Source organism: Rattus rattus, chromosome 5, assembly GCF_011064425.1.
Source record: "Rattus rattus isolate New Zealand chromosome 5, Rrattus_CSIRO_v1, whole genome shotgun sequence".
Lineage (NCBI taxonomy): Eukaryota > Metazoa > Chordata > Mammalia > Rodentia > Muridae > Rattus > Rattus rattus.
The window spans coordinates 7815134-7830872 of NC_046158.1; the positions used below are offsets into that span (position 1 = coordinate 7815134).

Here is a 15739-nt window from a genome sequence, read left to right on the forward strand (position 1 = left end):
GAAGGGAATCTGTAACAAAGAGCACCGTCTAGAGGTAACTGCTGGTCTGTCTCTGTATGTGGAGACCAAGAGGCATAGTAGCACAGGAGGCTCTCATATGTTGAAGAACCAAGTGTTATTGGACAAGACAAGGCAGACTCCAAGAGTTAAATAAATAAGCCCACTTCCTCCTACCTGGCCTTTTCTGATTTCCTCTTCTCTCCGCCCATCAACACTCCAGGAACAATCCAGGTAAATGGCTATATAAAAATACCAGGCCACAGTCAACATAAAGCTTCTTCCTTAAATGCAGAGCTTATCCTAAGTTCCTAGCAAAAGCCAGTCTGCAGCAGGGAGTACTTGGTATTTACAGAATGCGAGGAGTCTCTGTGCAGATGCAATCTGGTGGCACCGAGGCACCTGGCGTTATTATCTGCAGTCTAGATAGGAGCTATACAGCAGGACAGGACAAATGTGAGCTTGTAAAATGAACCAAGTAGCTCGCTCCCCTGCTTTTCCTCACGGTGTCCAAATAAAAAAATATTTAAGTTAAGCCCACTGCCTTGCAGGTAGGGTGGGGGATAACACATTCCCCACTCATTACCATTTCTTTGGTAGGTCAAAGAAAGGAAAAATTCTTGGCCAACCTTTGTAGGTGCTGAACTTTAGCTTTGCTATCTTCTCTTCCAAACCTCCTTAAAGGTTCTTGTTGCTTTCTACTGGGTTCCTGAGGGCTGCACATTCAAGTCCCTGCATGTGGCTTGCTACAAACCAGTGTGAGCTAACAATAACACTTAACCACTAGCAACTACTAGCAAGAGTTATTAGCTGCTGCTGGTGGTGATGCCTTCCCCAGTATTCACGAGACAGAGGTAGGCTGAAGTTCCAGAGTAGCCTGGTCTACATAGTGACTTCCAGGACAGCCAAGGCTACATACACAGAGAAACCCTGTCTCAAAAACCCAAAAAGTTGGTGAAACCCACTAACTGCTCTTAGGGAGACCAGAAACAAACTGGGAAGATGAGACAGGAACCATCCCCACTTTCCTAACAACATAAGCCTGTGCCACATGGCTCTCTTCCCCTCACCATGTCAGAAGGGAGGACCACACTGACACGGCTTCTCTTACCTTAAGCAGCTTCTGAACAGTGTCAAAGCTCTGCAGAGCCAGCTGTAAGAATGAAAGAGTTGGAGACAGTAAGCAGGGCCCCTTAAAAGACCGTCTGAATCCATCAGGGTACAGCCCTGGACCTCAAGGCTTAGGAGATCTCTTCTTAGACTGGTTTGAACTCGGTCAGCTTAGGAACTGAGAGTGAAGATATCACATACGTTCTTAGACATAGAAAAACAGTGTTCTGTGCTCCCTCTGCTGGCTCAGCCTCCCAGTGTCACACAGAGAAGGTCAGTGTAGGCTTGGAAGAAAATGAAAACATGTCAACTGGTCTTGGCTCTCCACAGAAAGGAAGCGTACTGTGCATCAGAGGGAGAGCACAGCAGCAGCCTGACAGGCACTGGGGGACTTGGCTGTGTTCTCAGGTGCACAGGGTCAGTCCTGAGTTTACAAAGAAAAGCCCAATGGATTTAGGAATAGTAAAATTAATCTAGGTGGTAACTACTAAACACTATCAAAACAGCCCTACAGAATGGTGTCCATAGTTGTGTGCTGTCCCTACAATGATTAACATTCTAGAGAAGGGACAGGTTTGCTGCCGAAAACATTTCAACGTGCCTCCCTGCGCATGCTCCTCCCTGGACAGAACAGACACAGAGTAGAGAGCAGACTGTATGAAAGGTGGACCAGAAGGCTGGACAGAGCTTAGCAGTCAAGAGCACTGGCTGCTCTTGCAGAGAACCCAGGTTCAGTTCCCAGCACCCACATATCAGCTCACAGTTGGTTCTAACTTCACTTCCAAGACTCTGACACCCTCTTCTGGTATCCATGGACACTGTACACATATGGTTCACAGACATACACATAGGCAAAACACCCAAACACATTAAATAAAAATATATCTAAAAGAAAACAAAGTCAGAAACAAAGAAAGCAAAGCTGTCTGGAAATTTCCATTTTCCTGAAAGTTCTTTGAGGATGCATCATTCAGATCTGACAGAAGCTATTTCTATTTACTTCCATGAACAACAAGGTTCATTTTTAGATCCAAATTTTTCAGTCACATTCTTTAAGATACTTGGAAGCATAAAAATGCAATTCCTCTAATTTATTTTAAAGGATTAGCAATCTAAGTATTGTTAAGTCTTTTATTAGACAATGGAGAATTGTCTTCTCATACCCAGCCCGTGATTTTGAAAGAGCACTTAACCATTCCTCCTTAACAAACCCCGCAGGATGGGTCCTGAGAAGGCATGTGAAGAAAAGCAGGGGCAGCGATTCGTCTGCAGGGAAGTGGAGAAAGTGCTTCAAGTCAACAGGCCACCATCACTTACAGTGCGCACAAACCTCACCTACAAGTATCTGCTTACTTACCTCTCTGGTGGGCACTAGGACCAAAGCGTAGGGGCCGTCACTACGCTGTTGATAGAAAAAAGAAATGCCAATGAGTAGAGAGCCAGGTACAGGATGAGGTAGGAGGGTCAGAAGGTTTTTAGTTTGAGGCAAGCTTGAGCTATATGAGATCCTATCTTTAAAGAGAATTATAAAATGAATCCCATGAAGACAAATGGAGGTTAGACTGAGGATACATAAATTTATGGGTGGTTGGCTAAAAACATCCAAAGCTTTTCTATGGAAGACAGAGAGGAGCAAGAACGGCTATTACACCTGTGACGGCAAACTAGGGTCCCAACAGTCCTGCCCCATTCAACCAGATAGGACAAAGAAATATGTACTGAACTGCAAAACGGAAGACAAAATTATAATCACAAGAATATAATGTTATTTTATCTTAGATGAGGGAAACTATAACAGTATCAATAAGGTATTTCAGTCAAGTAGCTGAATGTAAATAATAAAAATAAAAAGATCAATAGCCAACCAGGGCTGGAGAGATAACTCAGTGGTTAAGAGCACCGGCTGCTCTTCCATAGGACCTGGATTCAGTTCCTAGCATCCACATGACACCTCACAAGTGTCTATAACTTTAGTTTTAGGGGACCCAACACTCTCTTCTGGCCTCTACAGACAAAGCACACATGTGATGAACAAGCATACATGCAAACATAAACATAAACAAAACAAAACAAAAACCAACAAAAAAACCAGCTAAGTCAGGCATGATGGAGCGCATCTTTAAACACAGAACATGGGAGGAAGAGGCAGACTGATGTCTGTGATTTTGAGGCCACTCTGGTCACTATAGTTGAGTTCCAGACCAGCCAGGACTACACAGCAAGACCATGTCTCAAAAACAATCACTAGGCAGAGCAGTGCAGTGAGCAGGAGAGCAATTCCCTCTACCCTGTGGATTCCCAAGCACACCAGGATAACACACCACGATGCTAGATTCAAACAAAGAAGAAAGAAAACCAACCGAAACTCAATGGCCTTCCTACTATAAAAAATTAAGACGATGTAATGAAAAGAAAAACTTCATGATTATAATGGCAATAGCAAAAACAAAAGATACAAATATTATACAAAAGTATATGAAGTCTATAAGGACTGATGGCTTGTGTTTACAATCCTAGCACTTAGGAGGCTGAGGAAGGGGATCCTGAGTCTGTTATAGACCCAGACCACACAGTGAGAAACTTCCAAAAAACAAAAGGAAAGAAAGGACTGCATAAAAAGGTGATGAAGTTATTCTAGATGAAGAACAACTAAAACACACCGTGGGGCATAATTTTTTAAAGGAAGATGTCTCCTGTCCTTGGAGAAGATTCCGTATCAGTGACTCTCCCTAAATGAGTTCACACTGTAGTGCAGTCCTACCGAATGCCCCAGGGAATGTGGCAAACGACAGCAGAGCCACACGGGCAGTTCCAAGGCAAGTGTGCACCTGGAAAAGTACAAAAGCCACTAAGACACATTTGTGAGAAAACATCCCCCATGAAGTGACTTAAAGCTGTAGCAGTCATAAAGCAGAATCGCACATAGAGGTTACCAGAACAACTGGGGTTTGGAACATAATCCAATACAGAAAGACTTGTAAAGCAGCTGAGTGCCGATGGGCCGGGACCAGATAGCACACTGCTGGTAGGCACACCCAGTAGTAAAGCCCCAACAGAGCAACACGAACTACAAATCCCACTTCCAGGAATTATTCCTACACAGCCCGTGTAAGGAGCTGGAGCGTATTTCACAATGTCCAGAACTGTAACTGTTGTCTGCACACAATACTGGACATAATGTATGAGTGTCGCTTGCTGGGAACGGCATGGCTCAGCAATTCATGACACACACATAATGAAAAGCAAAGGGAGGAGCAGGGTCAGAGCTGCACGAGACTCTGCCACAAAGCAGCAATACAAGCAAGCGCACAGCCAGGTGGCACAGTGAGAAACTCCACTACCCCGGGCTTGACAAAGACAGCACAACTGCCATCCGGGAGAACCAGGTGAGGGTCTAGACCACAGCCCTATCAGAAGGGCAAGTGAGTGCATATGCCAACGCCTGTGTGTAGCACAATGCAGAAACAAAGTAAGTACTCCATGAAAGGTGACGAGAAGTGTGCAGTCCTCTTTGATGAATGCGACAGGCTGCCCCTTGGAGAAGAAGGTGAGGCTTTGTTTCTACCCTATATATTCTTAAAACTCTTTGACTAATTTAATTTTTAATGTTGTATCTAAACAACGATAATAAAAACCAAAACCAACGTAAAGGCGGTCCTATCTATGGAGCCTTCCTCATCAAGGGTTCAGAGACCATGAGCAGCCCCATGTGAGAGCGAAGATCAGGCTCTGCAGCAAATCCAATTAGGGTTTGGCTCTCATGTTGTGCACTGGAAACATTTACTCAGGAGAGGAGGATTTAGGATTTGAAGCAGAGTAATCTATACTTAACACCAACTTTGTGAGAGACTGCACTGGAGCCCAGCAAGGAACAGTAAACATGCTAGTACAACAGGATTAATGTGCCACCATGTGATGGCAGGAGATTCTGACATTTCAAAAGATGTTACTACATAGACAAGAGGAAAGAAAAACATCAATTCCTTGAAGGTGTGAGTACATGAAGTAGGATGGACGTGATGTTTAAAAAAATCAGAGCCAAACCAACATATCTTGGAGAGCAGATGCTGCTGGGGTCTACTCATTCATACCTACCCCTCAGCTGAGAATAAGCTAGGGCCCAGGGCTAGCTGCTTACGGCTCCCAGGTCACATAATTTATGATGAATTGTAAGGAGCTACACAGAGCACAACTAGAAACAGTGAACTAAACTGAGGCTTACAGGGGATAGATGGCTCAACAGTTAAAAAGGCTTGCTGCTGCTTTACACACACACACACACACACACACACACACACACACACACACACACACACACACACACACACACACAGGCGGCTCACTGTAATTCTAGTTCCAAGGATCTGATATCCTCTTCTGATCTCCACAGGCCCTAGGCATTTTGAATAAACATATATGCAAACAAAATACCCGTTATCATACAATGAAATATATAAATCTTTAAATTGGAGTTTCGAAAAATTTTGTTTTACATTTTTTGAGACAGAGTCTTGATTGTATAGGGCCCCTGTCTTCTGTCACAGCTATTTGAAACAGCCACGTGACTGTGCTGACGGTGCTGACGACTAATATTCAGTGACCAGCTCCAGATGCTAGGTCTCAACACCTACAAGGGCAGCTCATGATATCTTATCATAACCTTGGAAACAGAGGCATAAAAGGATCTGCCCAGCTAACCTTGGGGTGGGAGAGGACATCACAACAGAGAGAACTGAACACACACAGGTCCCTAGCTCAGTCTTGGCATTGAGATAAAAATAAAATCACTACTCAGGCCAGGGTTTGAACCTCCCACCTGCCTGCCACCTGCCTGATGTCATCTAATCTTTTGATCTCAGTTCACTATATTTGAGAGCTGGGTTGAAACTGTAGGATTAACCCCAGCTCAAATATTGTCAAACTCTACAGCTTGGTATCAAGAAAGAAAAATTCTTTACTGGCCAGTTCTCCTAGAATCGATGGGTGAGACTTGGCCACACACATAGCAAGTTACAGTCATTCTTCTCCGACTGTGTGCTAGGGACAGGGCTAAGCACTGTACATGAACCAGTTCTCTATAAAGTTCTTAGTGGGGCAATCATTTACCCTAGAAAATGGAATTCCCCACGTCCCTCCCTGTTAGCAATCGGCTGACCTGTAATCCACGCACACGGTCTCAGCTTGCTTTGTACTGCTGTGTGAGCAAACACTAGCTGGTTTAGTTTGCAGTCCACCATGAAGTGAAGTCAAGGAAGGAACCTGGAGGCAGGCACTAATGCAGAGGCCCTAGAGGAATGCTGCTTACTGTTCTTCTGTTCCTGTGGTTTGCTCAGCCTGCTTTCTTATAGCACCAAGGACCAACTGCCTAGGGCTGGCACCACCCACTGTGGGCTGGGCCAACCAAAATCAATTACTAATCAAGACAGTGGCCTACACACTCGTGACAGGCTCATCTGATGGAGGTAATTCCTCTAGTCAGAGTCCTACCTCCCACATGTGTACAGGTTTATATCAGGTTGGTAAAAAACCAATTGGCAGATACACAGGCAGCACTAAATAGATATTAAATTTGAGGGTGTGGGCTGGGAGGGAAAAGTAGGGAGAATGGAGGAGGAGTAAGATCCAAACATACCAGATGCATATATGATGATTGGATAAAATATTTACTTTTAAAAATTGTTGAGCAAGACGTGGTAACACATGCCCACAATCGTAGCACCCCAACAGCAGAGGCAGGAGGACCAGGAGACAGGCTTGGCTGTATTACACCTTTTCTCACACAACAAAAGCAAAGCAAAACTCACAGCCTGGCATTCTAGATCGCTGAGCCAGGAGTCAAGGACCACTGTAAAAGCACAGCCATAGCACGCACTTCTGTAGCCTCACTCTTCTTCAGCTAACAGAGCAAGAGCATGTGTTCTAGTCTACAAAGTATAAAGAAACACTGCTTTAAATATTCTTATAGAACAACCACTTCTAACTGATTTAAAAGAATTGAACCTATTCATTTTGAAAGTTCAGGATTTTACAAAAAGTGGACAAATTAGACAACTAACTTTGATGTTCTCAATTTGTACATGCCATCATTCAAACTACAGAATTATCAGAACCATGAAGTGAGCACTGACTCAGTATGAATCGATAAGCTTCATTCAAATCTCATCAACTCAGCCTAGACCCCATGCATATCATTGGCGTGCTTTCTTTGTCATGCTCTGTGACAACCCTTCGTCTGTAACATTCTTCAGTATTTCTCTTTTATCCCCTCAACCTTCCCAAAAATCCTGCAGAGCACCTCTCAATTGGTATAATCTCATGTTTCCTTGAGATTAAACTCAGTTCTGTCAAAAACCAAAAACCAACCTACACAGAAGCACATCCTTCTCAGGACTGGCGAAGGAGCAGCAGCCAGGGCTTCCTGCTGTAGTCACTGTCTTTCCTATCTGCTCAGAAGTCCCTGTATGGGTATGTGAAGACCATGGAGGTACCATTTCTCCCCTCACTGTCAGCTCCTCAGCTCAGCCTCTGATGGCGAACAGCAGAGACAGAGACCAAGAGCCGGCTCTTGCAGCTCCTCGCCTCTCTTCTGTGTCGATTCAACATCCGCTCTACACTGGCTCTACACTCAGTGCTCACTCACCCAACACCCTTCTCCTTTTTTTTTATGGATATTTTTTATTTACATTTCAAATGTTATTCCCTTTCCTGGTTTCCTGGACATAACCCCCCTATCCTGTCCCCCTCCCCATCCACCTCCCAACACCCTACTTCTGATCACACCATTTTCTCTCAAATCAAAGGAAGGGCACTGCACTGGTAAGACTGTTTAGGATGGAAGATGAAGTCTGTGCCCACAGTTTACAACAGCCACTCAAACTCCTCACCCTAACTTTAGCTGCCAGTCTGCCCAGAGCACTAACCATGTCTCACACTCGAAGAACAGAGTCTAGACAATGTTGACTACATAACAGCCCAACTGCTAAACCCACTTAACGACATTCATCTCCAGTCGGCATTAATAAACCACATGCTAAAGAGAAAGTCCGGCTCTCCCCAGTCAGAAGAAAACTCACTGGAACGTATACAGCTGCAACTGTACATGATATACAACTGATCCCTACACGTGAAAATAAATGGACAGGGGCCAGTCAGAGCACGTTGGAGTGTATCCCTAACAGTCATTCTGTAGGAGGTTCAATTCCCGGTACTATGAAAGACAAAGGGAAGGCCCCCAAACATGGTGGGAGCCTGTAACAAAGCTTCACCACAACCCCTGACCCAGATGACAGTTTCCTCTCTCCAGTCACACAGGAGTAAGGTGGGAATCTATGCCCACTGGTACTTCTACGTTGCCTTGGTTGTTTTACTTTCCTACACTACTAGGGTCACAGGACACCCACAACTTGACGGTGGGCAGAGGATGGAGTTAAGAACTGAGATGTGCCCAGCACTTGGCACATCTGGCACACTGGAAGCATTCTACCCATATGCCCTGCACGCGGACTCCACTCTTTGTACACTCACACTTATCATGATGGGAAGACAGAAAACGATGCCAAGTGCAGACAGAGCAACTACTCTAGTATTCCACTACTTGCCTGAAGCCAGGCAGAAGCATGGGCACAGCAGACTACAGCAGAGAATACATTCTGCTCACCTGTATTTTTGATGTCAGCGCTTGAAGAGACTGGACCACAGGGATGCAATAGGCAAGAGTTTTACCTTTCAAAAGAGAGTAACATCAGCTGGGACGCACACAGCCGGGACGCACACAGCTGTAAATAATGCTAAATCTGGGAGAAGCTGAACTGTGTGTTCTATATCTACGAGGCACTGCATCTGTCATGACTCCCGACTTTGCTTTGTAACTCAGTACTCCAAAAGCTCTGAAGTTTCAGCTCCTTAGGTTATCTATAAGGGAGGGATGATGCCTTTCACATTTGATAGAAGCTAGCCTGACAGTTGCATGTGAAAGCTAAGAATCGGCTACTTCCAAGTTCTCGCTCTCTCAGCTAAATGGCTTCTGTGGTGCTGGTGTGTCAGGTGTGAATCCAAGCCAGTCTCTGAAGACAGAAAGACTATAGGGAAGCTTTGAACTTCTCACCATGGCTAAGCGTGCAAGAAGGCAAACGTGGGGCAGAAGTACAGACCAGGTAGAAAGTGGTCTATCCCTGACACTACTGTGTTCAGGCTGGAACTGCTTTCAAGACATAAACTGTCAATCCATCCAGAGTGAAGGCTGACCAATGGCAGCAGGCACACAGGAAGCAGCAGAGCTCAACTGTGAATACTCCCTCGTCACCAGTGACCACAGCCCATCACTACCTTCCTTCAACTGTAACACAGGTCTCCCGACAAAAGCGAACATGGCTGCCCTTTCCCAGACAAGTCAGATGTTGCCACCACAAACACCTTCCTGAAGAGGCCAGCATGTAACCATGGTGCCTCAAGATAAATGGCAAGGTAAACAAGCAGCAACTGACCTGAGCCCGTCTGCGAGCGCACAAGGGCATCTCTGCCTTCCAGCAGCACTGGGATACTCTGCTTCTGGACACTGAGGCAAAAGAGAGAGCACACTTCTTTACCACACGGCTCCATCATGCATGCAGGCGGATTACACAGGTAACCTGAAAAAGACCCTCTGCTTGGCTCTGCCTACTTACCGCTGAAGTTTCCTCATTGAGTCAAAGCTTTTAAACTTTTAAACTTGGCTGAGAGTAGAGAACAAAACTAGAGATCGGCTACAGTATTAAGCTAATTAAAAAAAAATTTTTTTTTGGCTGTGTGTGATGGCACAGCCTTTAACTCCAGCACTGGGGAGGCAGAGGCAGGTGTATCTCTCTGAGTTTGAGGATAGCCTGGTCTACTGAGTGAGTTCCAGGACAGCCAGGGCTACACAGAGACACCCTATCTTGAAACCCCACCCCCCCGCCCCAAAAAAGAAATAGGCATAACAACAAATCAGAGTCAACCATAAGCCTCCTGCCTGCTGTGTGGCATGGAATTGGGAGCATGTAACACAGAGAGGATTTCCACACAGAAAAGCCAAGGAGGCTGCAGGCACCCAAGTAACAGCAGCAGCTCCCTTCAAAAAACAAGGAACATGTACTGAAAACAGTGTCTACATGAACATTAAAACCCAAGCCCAAAATGGATAGAGAACTCATTTAAGTGTGGTTGATCCAAAAGCCAGCCAGGCATGGTGCACAAGCCTGCAATCATAGCATCTGGAAAACTGAGGCAAGAGAAAAATAGGTTTGAGGCCAGCTGAACTATGAGACTGTCACAAAAGCAAAACAAAATGGAAAAGGCTGGTGGTCTCTACTCTTCCATAGTCTTGCGGTTTGCTTGTGCAACGTGAACTCTGATTACACAGCTCACTGCTCACAGTCTAATTCTGAATTTCTCTTTTACAAGCATTTAGAACACTTTTTCAGTATCCCACTAAACTCCAGCAAATATTTACTCCCATCATTTTGACTGACCTTATTTTTACTGCTAAGAAATAACATGACCAAACAGTGTATTTTGGCCCAAGTCATTTTCAGAGATGGCAGATGTCCTAAACCAGCTATGTCCTGCAGTAGGGAGCTGGAAGGAAACCCTGCCTGCCTACAAGCAGGTGGGGAGCTCCACAGGCTAAGCACTAAGTCGAGTCCTCAGCAGTTTGTGTGGTTTCCAGCACCAGACACAATGTGCTCTGCCTTCCATGGACAACTGGGGTTATCTCTGCTTGTACTCAAAGAAACCCTAAGAAAATCAAAAATAGCCTTGACTTCTTACCTGGTCATACTGGACATTTTTAAAACTGTATTTATTGTGGAAATCTAAAAGAGAATATAAAAATAACTATTACTTTAATGCAAATATATTCAATGACATAAAGACAAAATACTGGAGTGACAACAGCATTTGGCATTTATGATCAAATTCAATCCCACTAACCCAGGACTTTCTACTGGGGAGTGAGTCTGCCCTCGTTATCTGCAGGGTTTGCTTTTACAGAGTGATGACACACAAGGCAACCCTCATAATTCATCACTGAAGCCCCCCATAACACTTACGCTGAGAAACAATCCTACATAGCCTACCCGAAAGAAGAGGTCAGCTGTGCCCAAATGACAAGGGATCGAGGCTTCCAATGGCCTTTTCTCTCCCTTTCCACAGTAACCAGAACACTCACTCATGCCATTAAGCAAAAGGAAAAGAAAGTTGAGGAAACACACTTCAGTCTTTTTTGTCTTTAATTTCTGAAAACATGCAGGTCCTTTGACAGTAAGAAGCCAGCTCAGTTCCCTCCCCAAGGCTACACATCTGCCACCACAGCAACGTCACATCTATCCAGAAATTAGAAAGCTGCTTTAAGCCCAACAAATCAAGTCTGAAATTTAAAAATCACTGTGGAGATGAGAGTGGGGATGACAGCACAGGCTGCTGTCAGGGAGAGACCCATCACCTGAGGTCACCCAGGTGGCCAGACCAGAAACAGACTGAACACACACACACACACACACACACACACACACACACACACGCACACACACACACACACACACCCCCTGCAAAGCAGGGCAGGGTACTTACTAGATGTGGGTGGAGGTCCAGCTCCTGGAAAGCTTCTGGAGAGAACACTTGCTCTCGAGCCTGCTTCACCACTGTTCTGCAGAGGGAAGACAAAGTGTGCATCAGTGCCAAGGCAGCAGAGGAGAATGCGGTGTCCGTGACTGCTCACACCCAAGCACACTTGCACTGCAAAACACACCTGTGGAGTTCTGGGATCTCGGGATTGTTTTTAAACAGCGACGAAGTCTTAACGCACGGCTTCCCCTCCTGCCTTTCATTGCCTATACTGTCCAAATGCTTCTTGGGAGGAAATGGTTTGTGTGCGCTCCCTTTAAATGCTCTCTGAGTTTCTTTATTGCTGGCTTTCTTGGCTGAAAGAGAGGATATTTCATTCCTCCGTTTTGCTGGTGGAGCATCGCTGGACACTTGGTGCTTTCTCTTGGTAGCCTCTGCTTGCTGTGTTGTTCCCAAAAGGAAAGATCAAGAAGAGGTGCATTAGTCCATGAAGACAATCCTCAGAGTGAAGCCTGACTGCCCACAGAATGTATCTCTTCCTGCAGAGATCATTATACCCCATATGCCAACCATCAGTCTAGGGTTTACAACCAGATCCTTGGCTTCAACTGAAATGGGGGTGGGGGAGACACAATCTCAGCCCATTCATCTAACAGGCCTCAATCCATCTGAACTGTTAAGTCACCCAGGATGACAGTGGGGTTCAGGAAGAGAGAGGTGTCCTGCCAGCTGACGTTAACCAATTCCGTCCATTCTAAGGGAAGCAAGAATCTACCTTGTGAAGCACTCATGCTTATTAAGCCAAACCACACCCCCAGGATCCATCTTACGTGAGAACAGAGACACACAGGGAAATGAAACCTGTTCTTTTTTAACCAACAAAGCACATTAAGATGAGATTGGAGAGGCGAGTGGGATGTGGAATCCCAACGCGTGCCCAGGAAGCGGAAACTGTCATTACTGTTCTTCCCTAGGGCTTGGATCTGTCGTCCTTTCCCCTCAAGCTGCTCAGATTCAGATGGTCTGGAGTTGGTTCCTACTTGCTGTCCATGAGTGTCACTCCATCCATCACTTCCATGGTATTGCTTCCAACCCTCCTCACCTTAGAGTCCCTGTCTGACTGCTGATCACGGACACACACCATCGGGGTAATTCTCGCCTGTTGCTTATTCTCACAACATTGGCGAGATTAAATGCATGGTGCCCAAACTTCTAGAACACTGAGATTCCTGTGGGAATCTCAACAGCGGATTCCTCTGGGGTTCAAACGGCCCTTTCACAGAGGTGACGTATCATATATTTATACTATGATTCATAACTGGAGCAAAATTACAGTTATGAAGTAGCAATTTTATGTTGGGGTTACCACAACATGAAGGATTTGTATTAAAGGGTTGCAGCATTAGGAAGGTTGAGAACTACCACCCTAGAAAAAAAACATCTTGTATTTTCTTTAGCCTTTTCTTCCAGTCTGCAGAAGGGCATGAGAAGTCAATGTCTTGAGTTTTAGAATATATTCTCTTCCTCTTTACTTGAAACAATGACTTGTATTTTCACAATGACTTGTTTCACAGAGACTGTTAGCTTCGGACCAACCTACCAATGAAAGCCTCTTTTCCTGGCAATCATAAGAATTCCTTTAAAGAATTCAATGAATACAATTTGAAATATTGAATATTATTAGTCAAGTAATCCTACTTCACCTTAAAATTTGTTTTTGCAAAGTTCCAAGTTTATGAGTTTTCCAGTTAAAGGAAAATGAAGTCAGCTTTCGGGTCTGCTGGATCTTTTGTCAGAGAGCAAAGGTCTGCAAGCTTCACCTGGCAGTTCCAAAAGGCCTGAAGGTCACTCTACCCAGGTTTCCTGAGCCGGCCTAGCAATCTCTGCCCACAGACCTCCTCCACTCAGGCTGCAGCCTATTCTGCTCCAGGACAAACTCAGGTTCAGGAAGCTTTCCAACCAATCAACACTAGACCTTCCTCCTTGAGCATCCAGGTACCATCATGACGATGAATGATGCTGCAGCAAGAGCAAGCAGAGGGTCTCCTTTACATACCTTCCCCTTCCCCTTCTTTGGACTAAACACACCAGGTAGCACACAATGAGACACCTCCACATCCTACCTCCGTTACAGATAAGTCAAGGTCTCTGGGAAAACAAGCACTCAGAAGCTAGCATGACAGCTCACACAGATAAGCCTAGCACTCACGAGCTTAGGCTGGAGGGCTGTTGAGCCTTAGGTCAGGCTGGGTAAAGTGAGTTCCAGGCACCAGGCTAGAGTAAGATCACATCATAAACAAAACAAGTGCTGAATTGAAGCAGGTTCTTCACTACTGCTAGGCTAACCCTGAAAAATCTCCGGGGAGATCTAGGAAACTTCCAGATCTCTCAGCCTTTACCCTTTGCCAATCTTTCTTAAATTCCCAAAATGCACCATGCTCTTTCATGAAGATAAGGCTGAGATGCCTGATTAACTATAGCCTATCTGGCTAGAAAAAAAAAAAATCACAGTTATGTTTCTTTAAAGGCTATATATCAAAATGCTGAAGTTATTTCTGGGAATGTTGACTATAGGTAGGGTTGTATCTTCTGATTTTTCTTAAATGAAACTGTATACTTTAATAATCAGAAAACATCCTTAAGAAAATATTTTTTGCATAGTATTAAGACAGAGCAATCCAATTTAAGCTATGAAGGGTCTTCCAAATCTAGTCTATTAGCTATCCACCCCAGTTCCCTTGTTAAGTTTTTTGCTTAAGCAAATCTGCTCAGTACATCTTCCACTCCCACTAGGATACATAAACCAAAGCACAGACATCAAGACTTCGATGGGTACCTACAGTATCTATTGGTTTGTGTGTGAGTACATATGTCAGACAGCATGTGAAAGTCACCCAACTACTGTGAGTTCTCTTTCCCCCTTTACATGAATCCTAGGGATTAAACTCAGGACATCAGGCTCAGCAACAAGCCCCTTCACCACTGAGCCATCTCACTGGCCTCCATCAACCCCCCACTCCACTACCACTACCACCACCACCACCACCACCACCACCACCACCACCACCACCACCACCACCACCACCACCACCACCACCACTACTTCTTTCTGTCTCTTCTTTCTTCTTCTTTTTTCTTTTTCCTCCTCCTCCTCCTCTTCTTCTAGAGAAGTCCTCACTATGTGGCCCTAGTTGTCCAGGAACTCGTTATGGTCTCAAACTTAGAGACCCAAAGGCCTGTACCTCTCCTCGGTGCTGGGATTAAAGGCATGTGCCACCACACCCAGCCTGCATTATCTCTTAATCACCTTTGAAACAACAGTTGAAGTAACCATAAAACCAGATAATCTGTTCCGTTCACTTGATAAAATTTTGGATTTCTTTCTTTTCTTCTTTTTCTTTTTGTATAATTGAGGATGGAACTCAAAAGCCTTGTATACTAGGTGAGCAAGGAACTTGTGTACAAGTTCCTTCTACAGGGCTGGGCATATCCAATGCTGCTGACCTAAGACAGCCACATACTTCCTCAAATGGAAACAAACAAAGCTGCTTTTATTTCGATGACTGGCAAAGTAGCAACTGCCTCTAAGGACCTGACAATATGCAGTCATTGCTGGTATTATCCCATTGGAGCCTCCTAACAATCTTCTAAGAAACAAATTAGTGTTCCTATTTATGGAGAGGAGAGACTAACTCCTCTAAAGTCATACAGGGTACCGTGTTCCAAAACTGACATCTCTAATAGCTACTACTGTTCCAAAACTGACATCTACAATAGCCCAGGTCTATTCTACTATAAATCTTATGCCCCCTCCTCCACTATTCTGAGGGTTATCTGTATTTTTCCTCCCACATAGATTCAGCTATCCCAATGGCCGGCTTGCTGAAGACTCCTTACTTCTAACCATCTAAGGCCCCTTAATAAGGTCCCTCCTTCCTTCTACCAAGGTGAAACTAGGGCAGTGGGTGTTAGTCAATGGAGGTTAACAACACTGGTTGACCTGAAACTGGCTGGCAATTTGCATTTCAGTTTCACTGGCATTAGATTATTATTT

General features: G+C 44.8%; 1 protein-coding gene across 1 annotated transcript in view; it reads right to left on the minus strand.

Annotated features, from left to right (window-relative positions):
• The window catches only part of Ddx31 (DEAD-box helicase 31), a 64668-nt gene that overhangs the window by 47918 nt on the left and 1011 nt on the right, over window positions 1–15739 (minus strand). Inside the window, exons 2-9 of the mRNA XM_032902952.1 lie at window positions 11870–12126; window positions 11692–11767; window positions 10891–10934; window positions 9591–9661; window positions 8765–8829; window positions 2465–2509; window positions 1109–1150; window positions 175–239 (exon numbers count right to left, since the gene is read on the minus strand). Of these exons, the coding sequence (XP_032758843.1) occupies window positions 175–239; window positions 1109–1150; window positions 2465–2509; window positions 8765–8829; window positions 9591–9661; window positions 10891–10934; window positions 11692–11767; window positions 11870–12126 (665 nt within the window). The remainder of the gene's footprint in view (window positions 1–174; window positions 240–1108; window positions 1151–2464; window positions 2510–8764; window positions 8830–9590; window positions 9662–10890; window positions 10935–11691; window positions 11768–11869; window positions 12127–15739) is intronic.